The 26,586-nt window shown below is 37.1% G+C and overlaps 1 protein-coding gene across 1 annotated transcript; it reads left to right on the plus strand.

Annotated features, from left to right (window-relative positions):
- The first annotated feature begins 5,424 nt into the window (after positions 1–5,424).
- Positions 5,425–7,366, plus strand: LOC149835456 (putative WRKY transcription factor 40). Its single transcript, XM_090010534.1, has 4 exons — positions 5,425–5,842; positions 5,955–6,257; positions 6,349–6,465; positions 6,564–7,366. The coding sequence occupies exons 1-4, from the start codon at positions 5,762–5,764 to the stop codon at positions 6,912–6,914; spliced, it is 852 nt and encodes a 283-aa protein (XP_089866660.1). The 5' UTR covers positions 5,425–5,761; the 3' UTR covers positions 6,915–7,366.
- The last annotated feature ends 19,220 nt before the right edge of the window (positions 7,367–26,586 follow it).

A 26,586-nucleotide genomic window follows, 5' to 3' on the forward strand; every position in this document is an offset into this window, starting at 1 on the left:
GAGCATCAAGTCCGCCACACGATGACACTTTGGATGTTTGTTACAACCAATGGTGGCAATGGACGGTCGTGGGTGGAAGAGAGGGTTTGAGGTCGTGGGTGGAAGTCGGGTCAAGGGTCGGCGTGAGTGTAAACGCAAGTTTGAATAAAAAGGTGGGACCCACCGCCACCAATATGACCCTGGAAAAGAGGGTATCTTTCAGTTAATTTTGTCCTTTTGTATTGACCACACCAACCTATTTTGAATCAAGTGCGCTAGTAGGGGAAAATTTCATTTAAGAGACAACTTTTTTAAATTTTAAATATAGGCCAAACTTTTCATGAAAACAGTTAAATAGAGACCTCTGGGTAACATTCAATCATATTTAAAAACGTGAGTCCCTTTTAGCTGCTTGTATTGTCCTTTGAAAATTAAAAAGTAGCGAGTAAACAGTTTGAACTCTTAATGATGAAGGTCACTGTTATAATTTGACATGATTTAAACTGAGTTAAAGGATAACAATAAATGCAGGCCCTTTTAGACAGTTTTCAAGAAAAAAATGGCTGGAATTTTATAAATGTGTGGCCCATATTAGGAGTTAGAGGTAAAAGATTGGCCCCTAAATAAAATTTTCCCTATTAGTATTGACATTAAGAAATTTTTATTTTGGGGTATAATAACAAATTTGTTCCTAATTCCAGAAACAGCCCCAGTTTTCTGAATTTTCTGGTATGGTGCATAGGTTTCCTAAAAACTACCAAATAGAGACCAGGTTAGCCTTCACTATCGTGGGAAAGGTGATTCTTTTGGGCATTTTATATTTTGGTTGGAGTTTAATTAGAAAAAAAACTTATTTGCTCTCATAAAAAAGAGAATGCTAGGCTTTTTAGGTATTTGAAGATATTATTGGCATTTGATTCAATTTAACAAAGGTTTAACTTGAGTTAATAATGATAGGCTGTTTAGGCATTTGAAGGTATTATTGGCATTTGCTTCAATTTAACAAAGATTTAACTTGAGTTAATGGTCAACGGCACAAATAGGCCTCTGTTTGGAAGTTTTCTAAAAAAAATAGAGGTTCACATCAAAAAATTCTCAAACACGTGGTTTTTTTTAAGATTAGGGGCAAAAGGCAAGCCTTTAAACGGATTTTACTTTAAGATTTCCACATTTCTTTTTGGATAAAATTTAGCCAATTTGGTATCATTCAATCACGTGGATTTGGTGATGGAATAAATTATTAGTCCAAAGTACACATTTTCCTTCACTTGAAGTCATGAGCAGTATGGTATCTTGTTTTATCTACATGTAACTATGCCATTAACTATGCCATTGGAGCATTCAAACCCTAACAGTGCTACTCTCAACCTAATAATGCGGGCCTAGCGTCAACAACTAACCACTATGACACTTTAGCTAACACTACAAGAAAATTGTCAATTAGGGATGGATATTTGCGACGGATTTTTTTTGTCGTCAAGTTGCGGCGGATTAACGAGAGAAACTAATCTGTCGCTAAATTTGTAATATTTACGGAACTAGTGACAAAACACTTCCATCGCTACCTCCGTCGCTAGTTAGCGACGACACGTTTTTGTCACAACACACGCGACAGTTAGCGATGGATTTGGCGATGAATGTTTTTTCGTTGCTACATAGCGACAATGTTAGTGACGAAACTATTCCATCACTAACTGGTTATCTAAATTTACGATGGCGTTGCGACAAAATTAGGACGTCGCCAAATCCGTCGCTAATTTTTGCATAAATTCCTAATGAGAGCCCTTTTCCCTCTTTCATGTTTCGTCTCTCCCGCTCGTCCGACGCAATCCTCTGCTGCTCGACACAATCCTCCGCCTCACATCGCTCCCGATCTGCCGCCCGGCCCGTAGCCACCCGGTCCGCCGCCTCCCGCCCGACGACTCCCAGGTAAATCCATTTTTAGGTTTTTTTCGATAAAAGGGGCGCATGCCCCTTTTATTTTTTTTGGCAGGGGGTCGACCCTCTGCCTCGTTTGTATTTTCCGGCATGGGGGGCGACCCCCTGCCGCGTTTTGTGTTTTTCGGCAGGGAGGCGACCCCCCTGCCTCGTTGTTTGATTCGGGCAGGGGGTCACCCCCCTGCTTTTTCGGCAGGGGGTCGCCCCCTACCTCGTTTGTTTTTTTCTGACAGGGGGGTCGACCTCCTGTCGCATTTTGTGTTTTCCGGCAGGGGGGCGACCCCCTGCCTCATTGTTTTATTCGGGCAGGGGGTCGCCCCCCCTGCCGCATTTTGTGTTTTTCGGCAGGGAGGCGACCCCCCTGCCTCGTTGTTTGATTTGGGCAGGGGGTCGCCCCCTTGCTTTTCCGACAGGGGGTTGCCCTTCTGCCTCGTTTGTTTTTTCCGGCAAGGGGGGCGACCCCCTGCCACGTTTTGTTTTTTCCGGCAAGGGGGGCGACCCCCTGCCACGTTTTGTTTTTTCCGGCAGGGGGGTGACCCCCCTGCATCGTTGTTTTATTCGGGCAGGGGGTCGCCCCCTGCCTCATTTTTTTTTTCGGCAGGGAGTCGCCCCCTGCCTCGTTGTTTTATTTAGGCAGGGGGTCACCCCCGTGCCTCTTTTTTTTCTGGCAGGGGGGGGGGGGGTGACCCCTGCCTCGTTTATTTTTTCGGCAGGGGGTCGCCCGCCCTGCCTCATTTTTTTATTCGGGCAGAGGGTTCCCCCCCTGCTTTTTCGGCAGGGGGGAGGGGGGCGACCCTGCCTTATTTTTTTTTAGGCAGGGGTTCGCCCCTTCTGCCTCATTTTTTGGGCAGGGAGGCGATGGGCCGGGTGGCGCTCGACGATCGTCGGGTTCTTAAACCACGACATCATCCCCTGCCTGCCGCTTCGGGGAACAATCACTGCCTCTGGAGACCTCATGCTGCTGTTGTACATCGCTGGCTTACTGACTGACCGACCGAACTCGAGGGCGGTCAGGCCGAACAAAGAGGTGGTCAACTCCCGGGAGGCATTCCGCCTCACCGGAATCCCGTCTGACTTCGATATTTATTCTAATTTTTTTTCTTTCGACAGATGGTGAGTTCATTTTAACATAATGTATTTTGAAGAATTCTAAACGGATCCCGCTTGTGCCCTGCCACCCGTGGTAAGTAAGTGACAAAAACAATGCAAATCGGGTAAATACCCGTGGTGAGTAAGTGATGCAAACGCATCACGTGTTATTTAATTTATTGGATGCAACACTTTAATGTTCACACACTCACTTAGTTGTTGATATCTAGGACTGTTTTTGTTGGAATTTGGAGATCATGCGGAGCATGATTTTAATTTATAAGAATAGAAGTATTCTTATTTTTGGATTACAGATTCCATGCTAGGCATGATAGTAGTTAGCGGGATATTGGAGTGTGTTTGCTGCAGGTACATGTTTAACATTTTTTTGATATGAATGTTTTCGATACTTTCAATTTGATTATGACTTACATATGAAATTGTATAATAAAAGCATGCTTTAAATGAATGTATCGTGTTATGAATAGTTTGCACATAAAAATATTAAGTTATCATTGCACACATCATAATTCTTGTGATTGTATGACATCATATATTGCATGATAAATTTGATATTTTCTTCATCATACTGATGATTCTCTTAGGATACTATTCGTAACATCATACGACAAAATGACTGCAAATCGTGAATGAATATACCGTAGGATAGTTGACAATGGGTTATCGCATGATTATATAGATGGTGTTGAAAGTTTTATTGAATTTGCAACGGCAAGTGTCAGTACAGTGGATCCTACAAGTCAGATTAGGTGTTCTTGCAAGATTTGTAAGAACAATCGATTTGTAGAACCTCATGGCGTTAGACATCACCTATACAGGAAGAGTTTTATGAGCAATTATCAGAATTGAACGTTTCATGGTGAAGAATTTAGAAACAATTTTGATGCACGGGTAAATGTGGTGCACGATAATCTATATATGGATTTGATATTTGATGCCGCAGGAACAGAACTGGGTTATGCTATGGGTCCTAATGATGTAACAACTGCAGTAGATGAAGAATCACCAAACGATGCAGCTAGTCGATTTTATAATTTACTTAAAAATGCTGATGAGCTACTTTGGAACGATTGCGAGAGTCATACTATCTTGTCTGCAGTTCTTCAACTAATGAATTTGAAGTCTGAGTATAATTTGTGTCAATCATGTTTTGATCGCTTGTACATGATTCTAAAGAGTATGTTGCCCAAAGATGAGAAATTGCCACAAAATTTCTATCGTGCGAAGGTTATGGTCAACGCTCTAGGTATGGAGTATAAAAAGATAGATGCTTGTCCAAATCACTGATGTTGTATTTCAAGGATCAGAAAAACAACATATCATACCTGTCATGTGGGCATCCTCGGTTCAAGCCAAAGACAAGAGACAATTGTAGCACGAGATCAAAAGAAGTTTCATACAAGTCGCTCCGCTACTTTTCAATCACACCGAGATCAAAAGAACATGAAACTAAGTTTGTGGAGTGGTTGAAACAGTTGGTAAGGACGCTCACATAAATTGTGTACTTGTAAACAACGCTAAGTTACTTAATTGGTCGTGATCACAATTATTGTTTATGTTTGTATGTAGGTCCGCCATGGTGATGTTAAAGATCAAGAAATATGTGATTTACAAAATGGTCCGACCAAAGTTTTTTTTTTTTTTAAAAGGCAAACTGGGGTTAGGCAGACGAGTACCAGAACAACAACCGCCCCATGTGGCAGAGGGATCGATCATGGGCCTTGAGAAGGACACAACCTTCTGACCCTCCAAATATAATGTACATAAAAGGTGCAATATCAATTGACTATTTCATTATGGATTTTTGACGTATATATGTCAAATCTTTTGTGAGTTGAAAAAAATGAACATGCAATGCATCAAAATTTTAACCTAGCATTTTCACATTGAAAAATATGATTTAAGGATATTGATTTTTACTATTTTAAGCATGTTGAACACATCCATGACGTTAGATTTGGGGAAAACGACCAACTCTATGATGTCTAAATAAGGAATTACTTACCGTCGAGGGTAGCAATTACTTTCCCTTCAGAAAAAAAAAAACGGAACAAGGTTCTCCTCGAAAAAGGAAATCAAAGAAGTTAAAGGATCATGCTTTTAGCTATTAACCATAAAGTAGGGACGATGATGAAAAACTCGAAATAAAAACTGGGCTTCAGACTGGTAAGAGTAGGCCCACCCAATTTATATTCAACCGATCATGGCATGGGAGGCCAACTCTTGTGGGTTAGGTCCACACGGTCACGCTTGCTTATGTTTAGTGTGCTTGACCTTAACTTGCTGGAAATCGTTGACCGTTCCAAACCCCCCACCAATCCAGAGAAATTATGAAGTATCTAAGTTTTTTTTTTTCGTTTCTTGTGTTTTTTCAAGTCCACTCAATATATTTGACCATTCCACCCCACGCATGATATGTATCCATATATATTCACTTGAGTTTTGTAAACAACAAAACACAAAAGGTAAGAACTAAACGGATACGGTGAGGAAGAAGGAAGTGACGGACTCGCGAAGATGACGTCTGAAGCGTGACGCAGAGTTCCTTTCCGGCCCTCTTATAAAAGAGGGTCCATCTACCTCGTTTTCTAAATGCTTGCTTATCTTCCCTCCCTTGCCTCAAACTAAGACGTGTTGAGTTCGAATTTCTCTTCCTCCTATTCTTCTTCTTCTTCGTCGTCGTCGTCGTCGTCTTGCTGTTAATTATTAGCACCAGAAAGAGGAAGGGAAAGAGATGGAAACGGCGTGCCTTGATCTCTCTCTCGGGTTCGATCTCAACATCGTTCCTCTCCGCCGCTCCCACCACGAGTTTATGGTAGGTATTGAGGGGGGGGATCTACTCCTTTCTCCTTGATAAACAAAACGCTTGTTCTGAATTAGCCGGGTCAAAAGCAGCTGTTTCTAATGCGTAATTTCTGTGGGTGTAGGATGATCATGATCAGGAAAGGGATTTGGAGTCGGAGCTGAGCAGGATGAGCCATGAGAACCAGAGACTGACCCGTATGCTGGGCGATATGTGCGAGAGCTACAACGCGCTCCAGTCGCAGCTGGCCTCGCTGGTCAAGGAGGAGGACGCGGCCTCGTCCAGAAAGAGGAAAGATCACGCGGAGAGCTGCTCTAGCGAGGAATCGTGGAAGAGGCCCAGGGAAGAATTTTCCACCGGGGCGGCGGCCACCACCAACATCATCTCACGGGTCCACGTCAAGACCGACCCATCAGATACCAGCCTGGTTAGTAAAGGGCCCACCCCACCATAGCTCACCCTCCATCTTATAATCCAACGAACCATAATGATGAGAGTTTTTGCTGTGAATGTGGCAGATTGTGAAGGATGGATACCAGTGGAGGAAATACGGTCAGAAAGTGACGAGGGGCAACCCGTCTCCTAGAGCTTACTTCAGATGCTCCTTTGCACCGGGATGCCCTGTTAAGAAGAAGGTACCATTTTTAATTACTTAATCCCTCCATCATACACACATCGATTTTCGTTGTAAATCAATCAGAAGAACTTATGAGTCTACGACACGTTTCATTAGGTTCAAAGAAGCTCCGAAGACAAGTCCATCTTGGTGGCCACATACGGGGGCCAGCACAACCACGCCCAGCCATCGGCGCACGACGCACCCACTTGCTCGATCGGATCGCAGTCCGGGACCGATTCCCTCTCTGTGAACGCGTCCCAACCCATCATCACACTCGATTTGACCCGCGTAGGAGCCGGCCGGGGGAAGTTGCTCAGCACGGAGGTGGCTCCGGCGGTGGGTGTAGGTGGGAGTGTTCTTCAGAAGGTGGCGGCGGAGCATGTGGCCTCGTCGTTGGTCAAGGACCCAGCCTTTACTGCAGCTTTGGCATCCGCTCTTTCCTCCCAAATGTTTCGGCGTCCTTGATTTGGGAAGCAAACGGCTGTGCTGAATTTGATGTGAGAAAGATCGTCGAGGCAGGGAAACCCAGTAGGTGTTTGGAAATTTTGCAAAATGGTAGGGTGGTGGTATCATCCTTTTGGGAAAGGGCCAATACAAATTGCTTTTGCACTCTGTGTTCCCTGATTTTTGGTGGAGGGAGAAGCAATTCCCTTCAAAGAAGAGCTCCCATTAGGTGAAATCGACCAAGAGCACAAGAATGATACTACCGTACCATGCATGTACGCAGTGTGCCTATCAAAATTCAGTGTTTCCAGATCAATTGATGGTCCCCGTAAAAGATTGTGACTCACTTGAGACACATGTAAATCACTACATTCTACACATTATAAATGATACCATCAAACTAACCGTATGCATTTTCGTGCATCATATTCACATGGTAATTAATCATGATTTGTTATTGGCCGCTGTAAGAAGTTATTAGAATGAGAAATGCTACGCAAAACCCCTCGGGGTCCAACTTTCTACAACCACAGATAATATCATGCCATGTGGATGAAAGACAAAAATAATAGAGGTTCTGTATCTCACTCAAAGAAACGCTCAAGAGAAATAAGTAATAAAAAATATCAATTTATTTGATAATACTCTTGACTCATAATATATAGTTCATAGGTATATATAGAATTGGGTGCCTTTTCTACACACCTCTCATTCCTAAATGTCAAGTTTTGACCACCCTTTCATCAACCTCAACTCTAATACGAAATTTCATTTTAATAATTCACTTAATGACTACTAATGACATGCATCACTATGACCACTACTTGTATGCATTAACTCACATAACTCATGGAATACCCATAATTTTTTTATAATTATTAATTAAATAAAGGTGAATTTTATGTCTCAAATTTGATTTAAATTTGAATTTGAGTTTGAATCCCAAGTTAATTTGAATATCAATTTAAATTTGAGTTTCATTTTGAGATTTAATTTCAATTTGGAGTTGAATTTTAATTGAGGTTTAATTTTAATTTAGAGTTGAATTTCATTTGAGATTTAATTTCAAATTGAACTTGAGTTTCAATTTAATTTGGACTTGAATTGAATGTGAATTAGAATTTATGATTTAATTGAATTTGGATTTGAATTGGATTGAAATTTAATTAAGAATTAAATTAATATTGGATTTCAATTTAAAAATTAGTTTGGACTTAATTTGAAATAGGATTTAGAATGAAATTTAATATAAATTTAATTAATTAAGGAAATTAGAGCTATAGGGTGGGACACCTCCTATGTGGGCCCTTCCTACCTTCTCAACTAAATCTATTGTAATTAAAAGTCAAACCAGCCAGTAGTTTTCTAATTCTATTTAGAGTCCAAATTATCTAATGTATCCAATAATTTTTATAATGTGTAGGAGTCCAAATTAGCTTATAATTTTATAAACTTACATGAAATTCAAGTAGGATAAACTAAATATGCGTTTCCTAATGTAATTAGGCAATTCATAGAAGCACTTATAAAAGGGAGGCTATTTCCTTTTCTCTCACAGGCCCCCTAGGGCCTCTCTCTCTCTCTCTCCTTCTTCCTCCCACATGCCTCTCTTTGGAGAAGACCTCCATTGATGGTGCTGGTGTGACTATATCTTAGAGGTGCACACGTAGGGGGAGGAATTTCGGTTGGTATTCATGCTTGAAGGAGAGTTTTCTAGTTTATTTATTCAGTTTTGAGGTAGGTACACGTAACTTTGCATGTGTTTATGGAGCTAGATATATGAACATGCCATGGAAGATTCTCAGATGTGTATTAGCATGCATATCAACCTAGATCCACCTAGAAACTGATATGTTTTGAAAATAGAGGTTTTTGATAAACCAAAATTCATTTTCAGAAATCGGTTTCGAATAAAATATATTCTCTTAAGTAAACATGTTGGATTTTGTGTTTGCTTCATGTTATGAATTATATTTCTATATTTTCAGTATGCATAAAGGTGTACATGCATATGATGTGTTTATATTGAATCAAAATCGTTAGATGCATGTTCTTGGTATTTTTGATGAAAAACATAAAGTTCTTTATATGTTTATTAAATATTGCAAGTTGTTCTGTATTTCACTTTTGACCAGCCTTTAAAAAATACTTTTGGTTCTCTAAAATGGTTAACCCATAAATCATGAAATTTTTTAGGATTGTTTCAAACATGTGGAAACAATCCCTCAAGAAAAACTGATCTCAATTGATTACGGGTTGAGAGAAACGATCTCTATAATTCGACATAAAATTTCTGTCCTAACAGGTAATCTGTGTAGGTTGCACGTTTTCAAAAAATTCATTGCTCTCAAAATAATCAGGATTTATGACTAAGATTTTTATGTGTGTTAGTTGGTATATTGAAGAACACAATAAAAATCTTATATGCTGATTCATCATGGTTTAAAAATTAAAAATCATAGAAGTTCCATACAAAAATAAATTTTTTTGAAGAATAGTCTATGAAATAACAAAAATAGTCTATATTGCATGTTTTTTAATTATCTATTGTGAAAGAGTTTAGTTCTAATTTCTTTTTGAGCTTGTATCAGATACACCAAGCTAACTATCATAAAAACTCTAGAATTTAATTTGTTTTGTTTAATTGTTGGATGTTATTTCTTTGAAAAAACTAAATCGAGCAAGACTGTTATGAGAACAAAAAATAGTCAGTGCTTCCGTAATTTTTATTCTCTGATATAGAATAAGTTTAGTTTTAGGTTTTTTTTCTATAGACAACTAACATACGTATGAATATACGGTAAAAATCTCAAAGCCAAAATCATTTTATGTGATTCATGGCAGAATTTCTAATGATTAAGAAATTTTATCCAAATAGTTTCAAATTGAGAATTTGTTTTAAAATGCATGTCATGATTTTGAAGGTGAACCAAATGAATATAGTTTGGTTTCAGAGGTAAGCTAGATGGGTACACGACTTATTAGTGTATTGTATGTAGGCCTAATGAGGCTGTATAGTTGTGCTATCAATTGTGAACATATTGTGAACGTTTTGCTGTAATTTTTTGTTATAATGCTATAATGAGATGCATGATGAGTTAATATGCAATATGATGTGATGATATGCAACATGATGTTATGATATGCAACATAATATTATATGTTATTGTTATGTGTTATAAGACACAATAAATGCAAATACATGTTAATGCTCACGAATGAGCTTGTGGTTCAAGGAACCAATGTAGTGCCATAAGTGCACAAATATGATATGTTGCATATGATTATGTTATAATGTGTTATAAGGCATGAAATGTATGCATGCACATATCGATAAATGAGTTTATGGTTCAAAGAAACCAATATGGCAACATGGGAGCATAAATATTTTATGTGGCATGTAATGTTGATATACCGTAAGGCATAAAAAGCATGTATGCACACGAGATTGCTCATGAATGAGCCAAGGGTTGATGAAAACCCATGGAATGCTAAAAGTATACCAAGTTGTAGAATGAATACACATGCACGCATAACATAAAGATATCTTAGAGCAGATAAGGTGGTATAATTGCTCAAGGTTACCTCAGAGCAGATACGAGGGTACGTACCAAGGGCATTCTAAATAAATAAGCAAATAAACTATGTAATTACCTCAAAGCAGATACATAGATAAAATGCTCTTGTTAAAAATGCATTTTTTGCAAGTTACCTCAAAGCAAATGCAGGAGTACTTGGTCATGTTTGAAAATTACCACAGAGTGGATGCAAGAGTACTTGGCTATAAAAGATAATTATGAAAAATTACCTCAAAGCATACGCAGAGATACTTGGCCATAAAAAAAAATTATGAAAAATTACCTCAAAGCGGATGCAAGGGTACTTTGCCATAAAAGGCACATGTGATAAAATGCAACAGACCCTTGTTATAAAATACTCAATAACTCATTTAGACCAAACTTACCTTGGAGAAGGAAGGTGGTATAAAAATTTGTTAGATCATTATGTGTTTGTGAGAGCAAGACATCTCATTTGGTCCTCAGTTTTCAGAGTTAGAGAACAAACTATTAATGTGTCCTAGGTGATAGGTCCATGTCTTCTGCAAAAGTGTTAGGATGCATCTTGTTAAAGCCACTAATGGGGTTTTCTCTCGGTCATAAATCACTCTTAGTGGAACTAGCTTCAATAAGTCACTTATGAGAATTAAAATACATAGCATAATAAAAACTTGATTAATCTTCTCTGAATACGATGACTTGGCTTGTGCATACTCGTAGAAGTGATAAAAAAAGAAATAAAAACCTTACACTTGAGCATAATTATTTTGTATAAGAACTTATATTGAAAATATGCCCTAATAATATAAAGGTTTAATTATTGGTATATGCATATTTTCGAAATTTGCTGCATGATTTGATTGCTAGACTTGGCCACTGAATAATTAATTAATCACTGAAGTTGTCCAATTTAATGCAATATAATATGACTATGAGTTATGGAAAATGCATGTGTTATGTATGCTTGTTTTCGTATATATATGCATTGCCATCGTCTTTCTACTGAGACTTGATGAGTATGACTCCTATATTGCCAACATCCAAGTAATAAGTAGAAAGGTAGAGCGATTGTGAGATGCTTTGGGTGTTGCCAACAACCAAATGCCATATATGAGATTAGTCTTGAATTGAAAGACTTATTAATTTATTTGACAAGTGTTTAGAACAATTCATTTAATTGATGAGTGATTTTAAATTGATGCATGAACTATAAGCATCTTTTATGTTTCAGATTCAAATTTTTTAGTTGGAACCGAATTATGAGTTGGACTTAGACCCAAGTCCAACATGAGAATTTGATCCAGAACCATGCGACGTTTAAATACCTGTAACTCACCCAAAATTCTAATCAAAACCAAAATGAATATTTTTGCTGTATTTCAGTTTTCTTTGATAAAAGATTCTTTCCTCTGGTTGTCTCTTTTTCAAACTTAGTTCTAGTGGGCTATTAAATGCTAGCGCTTACGCATAAGCTGGCCCCCTCGAAGAAGGATGACACCATGCTGACATCATTCCCAAAAAACTCTCTCTCTTCATTCCTTATCCAATGTGTAGAAGTTGGAGGATTCTAGAAGATCTAAAACTAGAAAATGTTAATATAAACCTAGTCTACTTGTGGGTGGGCTATTAAAAGTATTGGGAATGTGAAGTGTTATTAGGAGTCATGTTGGGAATTTCAAAGGTCATGTATTAAGATGAATGTTTATGAGTCTTGGAAGATGAATGGCTTGCTAGAGGTCATCAATATGGGTATCTCTTTCCTTTCCTTCCCCCTTCTATGTAAAGGCATGCAATTCTCTTTTTTAGGTATATTGTTGAATGGAATCAAGTTCCCTCAGCTAAGCTCTCTCTCTCTCTCTATCACACACACACACACACTCTCTCTTTTTCTCTTTTTTAACCCCTTCTTTGTTTCTCTCACTCCTATCTTTTCTACAAACTCTATAGTCGTACAACACCTTCATATACTTTGCAAGCTATCACAATTGGTCCTCCAACAAGCTATCTACATTCTAACAAGACCACACACCTCTAATAATGGCCGGCTTCACCAACTGAACTTGAGCCGTCTAGAGATTAATACCTACTTGTCCCAATATTGGGAAGTACCCCAGCACCAAGTCTAACCCAAAATTACCAAAACCTGGCCAAATTCTGTTTATTGTTAACAATAGAATTTTATCATACTTGTGTAAACCATATCACTGAAAATGTGTATAATCAAAGGATTAAATTTAAATTTTAGGCTCTTTCACGTGCCTTTTGTCTACTCCTAAAATTTCATAGTTTTTTGATAACCCAGTAAAGAGGAATTAATTTTCTATTCAACCATGTCAAAGCTAAAACACATACCAGAACAAAAAATGCCTAAAATCCTAACATCACTTTCAGAGCCTATATCTCCCCAACCCCATGAAGTTTAAACATGAATTTTGGTCAGGATCTAGTTTCTTGTGTTTAAAACCTACCTTTAAAATTTTATATTTTTTTGTGGAGTCGTTTGAGAGAATCATTTTTTTTCTGAGTCCGTCAAAACCAAACAGAATCTGACTTTACCTTACCTACCTTCCTTAAGTCCATTGAACTTAAGCCACTTAATCTGAGCTTGCTCATATCAGTTGGTATTAGAGTGAACCCTATGCCATCCATGAAACATCAAACCCAAGATTCCCCACCACTAGCACCTGAAATAGATCTGAACTTTGAATAGTTCATTGTGGACTTCAAGACCAAGTTCAATGCCGTTGAGGATTACATGATCGTACTCAAAACAAACATCAACCAAATCACTAAAATGATGTAGTAAATCCATGAAGACTTTTAGAACTTTTAGCAGCAGTTCATATTTGTGACAAGAACCAGAGGTTCCCAACATAACGAGCAAGAAGAGGGTCAACAAGAAGAAGACCCGAATGATGAGGCACAAGGATCCATCCTTGGACTGCCCCCGCAAAGAGGTCTTAGGTCAGCTAGAGTGCAGCAAGTTGGTGTTCTCCTTCTCTAATTGCATTTGATAAAGATTCTCTTTCCTATTTTCTTGAGAAAAAAACCCTCAAGATTGGATGTATAAGGCTAAAAATATTTTCTTAGCTAATTTTTTCCTCCCGATAGTAGGTTGGGATTGTCATAGTTCACTTAGATGGTGCCAATGACGCCAATAATGCCATGAAAGAGCAACATGGTTTGAATTTAAATGGGAAGTACTATAGCGATTTGGACCCCCTTCCTACATCAATCACTGTGTAGAGATGAAGAGTATTAAACAAAAAGGGGTCAATCTAAGAATATCAAGCATAACTCAAGGACTTATGCACCATGTATGAAGATTGGTCTAAAATCACTTTGATATGAGCCTTTGTTGGTGGACTTTGTGACAACCTAAGGATTTAACTTATGTTTATGGAGTGTTTTATAAAGCTAGGATGATTGTGGAAAGAAACCAAAAGTTATCTTTCACAAAGAAACCAAATCAACCCCCCCCCCCCCCCAAAGGGTATGGCACCCAAAAACCAATCAAGAATTTTAGAACCATGCCGAAATCTGGTTTCAATGTTAAGATCGAGTATATCAACAAGTCCAAAATTTAAAAGAAACAAGGGTCACTGCTATAATTATAACGATAAATTGATCCCAAGTCATAAGTGCAAGACATTAAAAATGCATATTGTGTATGAGAGCAAAAGTGAAACTGAATAAGAAACTTTTGAGAATTGTAATGACATTGAGGATAAAGACCAAAGCCATGAAATTTTATACCATGCCCATGCTGATGTCTCAGTCCAGAACTTGATGAGAGCGAAAGGACTCTTGCAAAACAAAAAGGTGATTGTTCTTATTGACCTTGCACAAACTATGGGCTACAACATTAAGGAGCAACCCCTTTTCAATGTAATGGTTGGAGATGACAATAATCTCAAATATGAAAGTGTGTGTGCTGATGTGGAGTTGAACCTCCAAGGGTATAACTTCAAACTAAACTTATATGTATTGCCAATGAAAGAGGCATATATCATTTTGGGCATGTGTTGGCCTCGTGTGCTAAGAAGGATGGTGTGAAACTTTGAAAAAATAAAGATGTATTTCGAAAATGCGAGAAAACCTATATGTTTGAAAGCAATTGGGCCACATAAGGGAGATGAAGTTGACTCCAACGAGGCCTAACAACTCTTCAGAGCCACTCATGTTGCCCTCTTATGCATGACAAATGTTGAACCAATTGCTTACAAAGAAACCACAGAAGAAATCTCTCTTGAGACACGTATGTTGCTTGACCAATTTGTGGATGTATTTCAAGAACCTACTTCTATAGCTCCTCCAAGGTCTCATGATTTCCATATTACCTTAATTCTAGGTGCTAGTCTTGTTAGTGTCAGGTCATATAGATATGCACATTCTCAAAAAGTCAAAATTGAGCATCTAGTTTGAGAAATGTTGAAAAGTGGTGTGAATCAGCCGTGCTCCAGCCCATACTCATCGTTGATACTATTAGTACGTAAGGACAATACGTGGAGATTTGTTGTTGATTATAGAGGATTAAACATTGTGACCTTAAAGAATAAACATCCTATAACACTCATAGATGTGTTGCTCAATGAATTGCATGGAGCCTGCCTCTTCACAAAGACTGATTTGCATACCGATTATCACCAAATCTAGATGGATGAAAATGACGTTCCAAAAATAGCATTTCAGACTCATGATGGTCAATATGAGTTCTTAGTTGTCTTAACCAATGCCCCAACCACATTTCAACGGGTGATAAATGATGTATTTAGACTAATGCTCTGTCGATTTGTCTTGATATTTTTTTGATATTTTGGTTTATGGTCGAAATTGGGAGGATCATATAGAGCATGTGCGGACTATTTTATGCATCTTAAAAGTGCACAAACTCTTTGCCAAGAAGAGCAAGTGCAACTTTGATCAACCTAGGGTGTCTTACCTTGGGCACATCATGGACCAATAAGGAGATAGTGCAGATCCAAATAAGGTAAAAGCTATGGTCTCTTGGCCCAAGCCCAACGCAACCATGACCTTGAGAAGGTTTCTAGAACTCACCAAATATTATTGGAGGTTCATAGGAATTATAATATCACTGCAGATCCCATGAGAACTATGTTAAAGAACTCTTTTACTTGATCCAAAGAAGCAAAATTGACCTTTGAAAAACTCAAGCAAACTATGTGTGAGACACCTGTCTTGGCCTTACCGGATTTCTCCAAGGTCTTCATTGTGGAGACTGATGCATGCAACATAGAAATATGAGCTATTTTAATGCAAGATAGGCATCCTTTGGCTTTCTTGAGCAAGTGTCTTCTGAATCATTCTAAGGCACTCTCAACCAAGGTTTGAAAACTCATTAGGTCAACTCGTTGACTTGGCCTAGATCGCCCTGTTCTTGGGTAAAAAAGTAGACAAAATTGTTCTAAGCAAAGACTTGTCTGAGACTTGGTTGACTCAAGCGAGTTTTAGCATTGACTCGCTTGACTTGGTCGAGACACGAGTCACGAGTCACTAATGACTTGGCCGAGTCAAGCAATGATCGGCTTGAAAAAAACATGTGTTTTAATGTTTTAAAAACAAAAAAAAGTTTTAACTAGAGTTTTTTACTTTTCATTTTAAGTTTTAACTTTAACTTTTAATTAAATGTTGGGAAATAGGAAACTCAACATTAGGTTTCCTATTTTCCCTTCATTCTGATCTCCTCCATCCACCCAGAGACAACACCACCACCTTAGTATATGTGTAAGGTTGCTTTGAAATGGCAACCGGGAAGGTGATGATTTTTTGAAGTTTAGAGAGTGAAAAGCAAAGTGGAAGTTCAAATATTAGATTGATAATTCTTGTGCATGTTATGAGGGAATTTGATCTTTGTGCATGCATTCTCTTTTTTATTGAAAAAGTTGCTCAAAATTTGCAATTTTGGACTCTTTTTCGTTGCTTATTTTAGGCTTTCATTTTGCCTAATATTTTTCAACTTTATTTTATTTTTTCTTTATGGAAACACTTGATCCTATTTCATGGTTATAATATATTTTTGTTTAAATATCTTCTAATTGGTTAATTTTGAAAAAGTGGCCATCTTGATCTATTGCTTGTCTCCTAAAATAGTTTTCTTAGATTTTTAATGAAGTGGAATTCATCAGTTAATCCATTGCTTGTTTTATGTTTACTTGATAGATTTTCAATGAAGTGCAATGCATTCATCAAATACACTATTGGCTTTGTGTTTACTTGTGATTTGTTAAATTTGTAGCTTGAAACTTGAAAATGAAATTGTGAATCTAAAAAGTGAAATATATGATGGAGTGTGGACTATGAACCTTTAGACTTTAGTTGTTGGCATGTTGCAGTCATTGACCTACAGGTATGCACTCTAACTGTCTAACATTTTTGAATTTTGGTAAATGCTAAATAATGAAATTTACTGGTCAATTTCAATTTATTGAAGATCTTGAAGTTCAATGCTTGTTTTTGTTTTAATTCAGTGATATTATTAGAATGCTTACATGAGCTATGTTATATAATCTATCATTAAAGACACTAGTTTAGTTATTTGGTACTTCAATTTCTTATTAGTAAATGACTAGATGTAGCGTAGTTGCAACTTAGCATGATGTTATTTGATTTATTTTGTGATTTTAGAAGAAATGATGTCATTTTCTAGCTTTTTTGTATTTAGTTGACTAATAATACAATCAAAAGTTAACAAAACCCAAACAAGTCACCGAGTTGACCCATCCGAGTCTCGAGTCACTAGTGGATGAGCCGATTCCCGAGTCAAAGGGTTTTTGAACCATGCTCTTAACTTACGAGAAGGAGATGCTTGCTATTATATTGTCTCTCAAAAAGTGGAGACTGTATTTTCTTAGAAGACACTTCGTAGTTTGCACCGATCATAAGAATCTTAAGTACCTCATGGATCAACGAATTTCTACCCTGGTCCAAAAAAAAAGGGTTGCGAAGATGATGTGATATGACTTTGAGCTCCAATACAAGAAGAGACCTGATAATCATGTTGTTGATGCCACAACTCGAAGATGCCAAATTAAAGGTTCTCTCTATTTTGACATATGATATAATATAAAAAATATTAATAAAATACAGGAGATAAGGAGGTCCCTAAGGGAGGACCCAAGCAACCACTCCCACTACCAAGTAAAGGGTGACATAGTCTTTTACAAATGACAATTTTTACTCCCAAGTTATATAGAGATCATCCCAGATCTCCTCCATCATTACCATTCCTCTCCATTGGACAAACATGCAGGATTTTTTAAAACGCAACAATGGATCAAAGGCGAGTTCTACTGGCTTAAGATGAAGAATCATGTGATAAAATTCGTGTGTGAATGCCTAGAATGCCAAGCCAATGAATATGAAGCAATTAAGCCAACCAGATATCTTCATCCCTTTCCCATACTAGATGATGCATGATCCGATATATCCATGGATTTCATAAAAGCATTACCTCCTTCCAACTACAAGGAAGTCATCTATATAGTTGTTGATAAATCAACTATGTTTGCTTATTTCATGGTCTTACCTCAAAAATATTTCTCCCAAACCGTAGTCAAGACATTTCATCAAAATATCAGTAAACTTTATAGAATGCCAAATCTGTAGTTTGTGACCGAGACTCCCTCTTCACCAGCCATTTCTGTAAAGAATACTTCAACCTGCTAGGAACCAAAATGAAATTTAGAATAACCTATCATCCTCAAAGTGATGGCCAAACTGAAGTAGTAAATCGAGCTATTGAAATCTACCTTCGATGCTTCACCCAAAAAGACCCAAGTCCTGGGCTGACTACCGACTTTGAGCCGAATGGTCCTATAATACCTCATAACATTCTTCTATTAAAATGACCCCATATAAAGCCCTTTATGGACAAACCCCACCTAAAACCCATAGTCTATGAAGGATGAAGTGCTAAATCCATCAAACTGGATCACCAACTGAAACAAAGAGATGTGGTCATGTGTGAACTCAAGGACAACTTGGCTAAGACACATAATAGAATGAAGCAAGAACATGATAGGTTCAGAAAATACTATGGATTCAATCTAAGAGATTGGGTATGGTTGGAAAAAGATCCAAGGAGCAAGCACCCGATCAGGTGAAGGCCAACCAGAAGTTTTCACCTAAATATTCTAGACCATATCAGATCTTGAAGTGAGTTGGACCGATAGCCTTTAAGCTCAAGTTACCACCAACTTCTCAGATCAACTCCTGCATTTCATGTTTTCAGATTGAAGGCACATCATGATCCCAAGGGAATCGTAGGTTCGAACAAACTGGTGCCTAAAGGACTAGGGTTCAAACCTTCTAATTGGAGACTAGTGGGATGCCATCCAGGAGAAGGATGACACCATGCTGATGTCATTCCCATCTCACTTTATCTCTTCCTTGTCCAACATGTAGGAGTTGAAGGATTCTAGAAGACCAAAAAGTAGAAAAATAGTTTACTTTTGGGTGGGCTATTCAAGGTATTGAGAATATGAATAGTCATTAGGAGTCATGTCGAGAATTTTAAAGGTCATGTATTAAGAAGGATGTTTATGAGTCTTGGAAGATGAACTGGCTAATGGAGTTCATCAATATAAATGTCTCTTGGTTTCCCTTCCCCCTTTCATATAAAGCCATGCAATTTATTTTGGGTATGTTATTGAATGCAATAAAGTTTTTTCACACTCTCTCTCTCTTTTTGTTTCTCTCACTCTTATCTTCAATACAATCTCCGTAGAAGTAGAGCGCCTTGACTTACTTTGCAAACTATCACAACTGGTCCTCCAACAAGCTATCCGCATTCGGACAAGACCGTGCACCTCCAACTGAACATGAGCCATCTAGAGATCCATACCTACTTGTCCCAAGCCTAGGAAGCACCTCAACACCTATGAAATTTCCAAAACTTGACAAAATCTTTTTGCTGTTAACAACAAAATTTAATCAGACTTGCGCAAGCCATATCTCCCAAATTGTGTAAAATCTTGGAATACAATTTAAACCCTATACTCTTACACGTGCCCTCTGTCTTTTTCTAAAATTTTATAATTTTATGATAACCCATTAAAAAAAAATAATTTTCTATTCAACCCTATCAGAGCTAAAACACATACCAGCGTCGAAAATCCATGAAAACATGATATCACTTTCAGAGCCTATATCTTCCCAACTCTGTAAAGTTTAAACCTAAATTTTGGTCAAGATCTAATTCCACGTGTCTAGAACATACCTTTAAAATTTCATACTTTTCTATGACCTTGTTTGGGAGAATCAATTTTTTGAGAACCAAATATAATATGACTTAATCTGACCTAACTACCCCAAGTCCATTGAACCTAAGCCACTTAATCCTACTCATATGAATCGAGGTATAAAAGAATTTGCACATGAAAAAACAAATGGGGGTGAGAAAAAGTGGTTTCCACCAACGACTTTGAAGTCGGGAGAAGAAGTGGGACCCACCCTCTCTTGCCGCCAATTAAGAAGTCGGCAAGATCGGATATCCTTGTTTGCTTCTTGATAATTTTGGCATTTTGTATTTGACTCCACCAACGACTTTGAATGAAGTAAGTGCGTACTGTATTATTAGTATCAATATTTGGGAAGGAACAACCGTTTGGTCGTAATTTCAAAAACATGATTTTTTGAATTTTCTCGTATGACCTACAGATTTTTCTAAAAACTATCAAATCGGGACCTTTGTCAACCTTCACCATCTTGATAAACATGATTCTTTTGAGTTTTCCATACTGTTGCCTTTTTGGAGTTAGAAAATTACTTAGTGGTTATTATTATCATTTGATTACTTATTTTAGTCGTTCGAGGGTATTATTATCATTTGATTCAAGTTTAAGTAAGATTTCATCTAAGTCAATCGTAGCTTTTGATAAAAAAGAGGCATATATCAAGAAATTTAAAAATATGAAGCCTTTTCTCAGGATTAAAGGAAAATGGTCGGCTCGCGTAGACTTTATGCGATGGAGATAAGGTTCATGATAGACTCTAGATAAAAAAGACACATTTTTCCTCGACTTGAGTTCATGACCAAGTATAATATCTTGTTTTATCCTCCTAAGAATTAAGAATCACAGACTGACATCCATACCCTACTAGTGCTAGTTTCAAATCTTCAATAAAGGAGGGTTGAAGTCAGCGGTAAACGGTCATGAATCTCTCTCTCTCTCTCTCTCTCTATATATATATATATATATATATATATATAAACTGTAATATGTAAACCAACAAAATATGTAAACTAAAAGTATATGAGACTTTGATAGGTCTTTTGTAAATCTAACCTTGCAGATGCATTCGGCAAGATCCATTTGATTGAAATTGACTATTGGATCATTATAATCGGATCAAGAAATATTATTTTGTATGTTTGAGTATTTATGAAAATTCTAAGCTATTGATTTTCAAGCCTTAAAAGAACCTTCTTATACATTGTAATATGATGATCTAAGAGTTTATTTATATAAAACCAAGTATTGATCACATCCATATCATGAAATTTTAGAAAAAATAAAAAAAAACTATGAAAATCTTGGTGCATACTAGTTAACTTATTTTGCTGGTTTTACATATTCCATTTACCCTATATATATATATATATATATATATATATATATATATATATATATATATAGAGAGAGAGAGAGAGAGAGAGAGAGAGAGAGAGAGAGAGATGGGTCTGTGCTAAACTAGTTTGGTGCTAAACTGCATCCTAAATGAGTTTTTCAGGCTTTTTTCATTTTATTTTTAAATTCTGACCATACATTTGTGATCTAAGTACTTGATTTTAGAGGGATTAGCTCTTGAAGCGTATGATTGCAACACATTGATGGTTTTTTATAAAGTTCAAAAAATCAACCATCCAAAATCTTTGTAAATTTTTGAGTCTCCAAGCATCATTTTTTTCATTGAAAACACATGATCCAAGTGTGGATTCTTAGTAAATCGACCATGCCCAAGACATTTATGGGGACAAAACCACATAAAAAGCAACGGAGAATCTCGAAAAACCCATTTAGCACGTGCTTTAGCACCAAATTGGTTTAGTACTGGCCCATTTTCCTATATATATATATAAAGTTTTGTACGCTTGAGTGCATAAGAATGGTGATGCACTTTAGCATTTTCTGGCCACATTACACAGATTGACATCAACCGTCAAGGTCACATCAACCAGCATGAATAGTGCTACCCTGATGGTTTTTGGCCAATCTGATGTCGGAAGGATGCAAGTCAAGTAGTGGATTATTTCAGGTCAACTCGACACCAAAATTATGTCAACTATAATACTAAAGTGCATTCATGAGACTAAACATTTTATGGTCAATTAGGGGCTGTAGGTAGGGCGCATCACACCCTTTAAGATGGTATTCACTTCACCATCTTTGGGCAATACAAAGACCAGAAAATGATGGAGTATATAGGCCTGCCTATACACATGAGTGTCCATAATCACTTTATATATATATATATATATATATATATATATATATATATATATATATATATATATATATATATATATATATATATATATATATATATATATGAGTAATGTGCTCCTGCCCACCTTGTTCTTCCCCATCAAAAATCAGTGTTTTTGGCATTTTTCTCACATCTAACACTATAGACGTGATCAATAGGTTTTGTTTAGTGGGAACCGGCTTTTGAATCACCACCTGGTTTTTCCGGTAATCCAAAATCAATGGTTACGAAGGTACCAGTTTTTTTTGGCTCATAAAAACATATTTTTTCATCAAAAAACATAATCCAAGAGTTGATTCTCTATAAATCTAGCATGCTAAACACATCTGACAGTTCAGATCTATCATAAAACACTTCAAAACTATGGGGCAGAACACAAAATGGGACCTAATATGTTCAGTTCTCTCTCTCTCTTGAAATATATATATATATATATATATATATATATATATATATATATATATATATATATATATATATATATATATATATATATATATATATATATCAAAGGAAATATTTGGTATTCTCATGGGAAGGATCTCCCTTGTTGGAAAAATTGTTTTAAGCATATCAAACCTCTTGGATGTGTTCATCATCGTCAAAATAGTAGGAATCAACTGTTAAATCATATATTTTCAATGTAAAAGTATATTGATTTTATGAAGGTTGAAAATTTGGTAAATTATAAACCGTTGATTTTTTAACCCCCGTATAATCCAACATACATATTGGAGTAATATGATTCAAGCACTTCCATCAAAAAGAAAAATATGATCCAAGTCCAGATTTCTACTAACCCAAAGAGGTAGATCACGTATGGAGGTCAGATGGGTAAACAATATTAAAAATTAAAAAATGTTATACTTTTTAATATTATATATATAACGTGTGTATGAGTGAAAATATTGACTGCACTCCAGAGTCTAGCTAGTTTTGACGGAAAATATGAACTTTTTAATTATAAAATTTTTACATTGAGTATTTAAAAAGTCTACTTATGCAATGCAAGCGAACGATCTAAAATATGTCTTTCACTATACAAACTATGTAAATAATATCTGTAGCGCTTGATGAAAATAAAACGAAGAAAATGTGACGGGTTAGGTTCACGCATTGATGGTCATGGAATAGGTTATGGGGTTAGGAGACAAGGATTGATCAACAGCTGTTATTATCAGTGCTACTGCTGATAGTTGGTTTTGTTAAATCTTTTCATCCCAACACGTGCAACACGGTTTTTGTCTGTCTTTTAGTAACTTCACGACCAGGCCTATGGATTAGAGAACATCAGGTGCAATGTGATTGCATAGTTTTCGTGTGTTGCTGCACTTGCACCCATCTCCATCTGCTATCGGGCCCCACAGGTGATCAAGGGCAGCAGTGCACCAAAAGTGTGCAATCACATTGCTCCTGATGGAGTGGAAGTGAGACTGTTCTCTTTATATTTGCACTAAAGAGTATATTTAGGACACAGCTCAGGTCATTTGTCGAATGACCTTAGGGTCATTGGACGGTATCGATCATCATCTGTGTCTTCTGATGTGGCGAGCATCATTTAGGGTTAACCGTGTAAATTCTGCCGTTAACCCTAATTGGTGTAAAAAGAAAAAAGAAAATGTGATCGCCAATCCCTTTTAGTCATCGGCGATGATCCGCTTAACGGAATCTCTCGCTGGTCTGCCATGACAGCTCACCATGGCCGCCCCACAATTCCAACAGCAGAGATTCCTCTTACAAACCCTCTCCCTCCTCCTCCTCCAGGTTCTCTCCTTCCTTCACCTTCCTCTACAACGTTAGGGTTGTAATTGCCTTGCTCCCTTCACCCTCTCCCTCCTCTCTCTCAGCGGCGTCTTCGTTGTTGCAACGCTGACCTTCGGCCTTGTTGCTGCCTACTTTCTGAACTCCTTTATGTTAGTGCAAACAGATGACAAAAAAAGGATTTAAGGAAATGGAGAGCTCAAGCCTAGAGGCACGTTCTTAAGATCGCTATCTTTAAAACTTCAATCGCCCCACTCCGGGAATTCCGAAGATGTGAAAAAGAGTTTGTTGCGATTGAGTTCCCAGAATACAACTAGGCTTGAACCTCAGAGAGTCACTGTTTCGCAAGAACAGATGACCTCTCTCCACACTTGAACTCTGCAAGCCAAATCAGGAAGAAAGAAAAGAGAAAACTGGAGAGTCAGAAATTCGTATACCTCAAAAGATGAGAAAATGAAGAGATTTATAGACTTCTAGTAAGGCCAAAACGTTTAGCGATAAATGAGATTAATTGCCATAAATCTGACGAGGTCACCCACCTTTGACTGTAGATTAAAGGCCTTCAAAACCGTCCAACAACCACAATGCACCATAAACTCAATATAAATGCAATTAAAACCTTTCAAACTGTCAGACATCTCAAAATCGAAGACAAAATGGACATTTGTGCCTCATATGCACTTCGCACCGCTGCGAGCATGCGAAGTGCGCCATCAAAATGCCACATTGTGCCTCAAGCACCCTTGCGCACATACGCGTGCGCGTGTACGTACGTGAATGGGGCGTCCGTTGCTGCACGATGCACAACAATGTTTGCAAGCCACATAAAGACTCAAGGCTTGCCAAAGCAAAGAATAGATAACAAAGCCTCTATTTAAACCACTTGAAAAACTTTTCGCTCTTAGATATGGGAATAAACATTTTCAAAGCACTTTTGGTGGGAAACAAAACTTAAAAGGATTTTATATTTTAAAACTTTTCTAACAATCCCCCACTAGTTTTAAAATGTACTTGGCTTGCATAGAAACTTATGCATCAGTGAGAGTGTCTGTAAGACTTGAACCCCCACTTATTGAAAGAAAACCTAAATTAACCAATGTACTAAGTGGACTTACCTTGAACTTAGCTCCTTATATTGTTAACGAGTTTTCAATCATACATAGGTTTCCAAAAAGTTCAATTGTGTGGATTTCATGTTGACACATTTTGAGCTTTGTTCTTCCCTGGATTCATGAGTGCTCTAGAGAATTGTCAAATCTCATAAGAAGCGGCTCACACTTCTACACTCACATAGGTGAGTTTGTCTAGGTGTACTGTAACACACACCCTAGCCTTAAGGCCTACAAACTCATTAAGAGCTATTAGCTCAACCCTCACATTAGTTACAACTCATGAACAAACATGAGTAATGGGTTCACATAAATATGCTTAATATCTGTCATTCACCAATTCGTTTCCCATTGAACCTAGGCATGTGGGATCTCCAATGCTCTAAGTTGGGTATCATTAGGTGATGACTTAATTGGCTTAATTCCCATTTCCTCGATGTTTTATTGATGACATTTCTCGAAAGGCCTTTCGTAAATGGGTCTGCCAAATTTTGACATGACTTCACATATTTCAATGATATAATATTATCATCAATCATTTGTCTTATAAAACTGTGTCTTAGACTAATATGTTTAGACTTTCCATTGTATTTCATATTACCTGCTTTACATATAACTGATTGGCTATCACAAAACATTGAAATAGCATGTATAGGTTTCTCATCTAGTAGAATATCCACTAGCATATTCTTAAGTCATTTAGCTTCTCTACAAGCAGATGCCAAAGCAATAAACTCAGATTCCATTATAGAATGAGTTATACAGGTTTGTTTCTTAGATCCTCATGCAACTGCTCCTCCACCAAGGGTAAAAACCCAACCACTCGTAGACTTAAAATCTTCAAAGTCAGTATTCCAACTTGTATCACTATACCCTTCAATAATAGCAGGAAACTTGATATAGTGGATTTCGTAGTCTAAAGTATGCTTAAGATATCTAAGAATCATGTTCACTGCATTTCAATGTTGATGACCAAGATTATTAGTATATCTACACACTTTACTCATTGGATAGGTAATATCAGGCCTTGTGCAATTCATTGCATACATAAGACTACCTACAACACTGGCATATTTTAATTGTTGATCACTTGCACCAACATTTGGAGTCAATTTCATATTTGGATCATATGACGTGCATGCCGATGAACTATTAATATATCCATACTTTGTAAGTTTTTTCTCAATATAATGTGATTGACATAATGCAAAGCCATTATCATTTCTTATAATTTTGATTCCTAAAATAACATCTGCAACACCCAAATCTTTCATACATATGGAAGATAAAAATCTTTTTGTTTGATTTATGCATTCACTATTGGAACCCAAAATAAGCATATCATCAACATATAAACAAATAATAATAATTGAGTTACAATCTACTTTACTGTAGACACACTTATCAACATCATGTATTTTAAAACCATTATGTACCAGAGAACTATCAAAATTTTCATGCCATTGCTTAGGGGCTTGCTTTAATCCATATAAGGATTTCTCAAGTTTGCAAACTTTGCGCTCTTGCCCTAGCACTACAAAACCTTCAGGTTGCTCCATATATATCTCTTCATCTAATTCTCCATTTAAAAAGGTTGTTTTCACGTCCATTTGATGGATTTGAAGCTTATATATGGCAGCCATGGCAATTAAAATTCTAATAGTAGATATTCTGGTTACAGGAGAAAAAGTATCAAAATAATCAATACCTTCTTTTTGTTTAAAACCTTTTGCAACCAAATGAGCTTTAAATTTATCG

This window comes from Nuphar pumila, chromosome 6 (assembly GCF_984573655.1).
Source record: "Nuphar pumila chromosome 6, dmNupPumi1.hap1.1, whole genome shotgun sequence".
NCBI classification, from domain to species: domain Eukaryota; kingdom Viridiplantae; phylum Streptophyta; class Magnoliopsida; order Nymphaeales; family Nymphaeaceae; genus Nuphar; species Nuphar pumila.

Excerpts from the sequence above, each read along its gene's own strand:
- LOC149835456 (XM_090010534.1), top strand. The coding sequence starts at position 5,762 with ATGGAAACGGCGTGCCTTGATCTCTCTCTCGGGTTCGATCTCAACATC. Across the intron at positions 5,843-5,954 it reads GCTCCCACCACGAGTTTATG|GATGATCATGATCAGGAAAG; the intron begins GTAGGTATTGAG and ends CTGTGGGTGTAG. Across the intron at positions 6,466-6,563 it reads GATGCCCTGTTAAGAAGAAG|GTTCAAAGAAGCTCCGAAGA; the intron begins GTACCATTTTTA and ends ACGTTTCATTAG.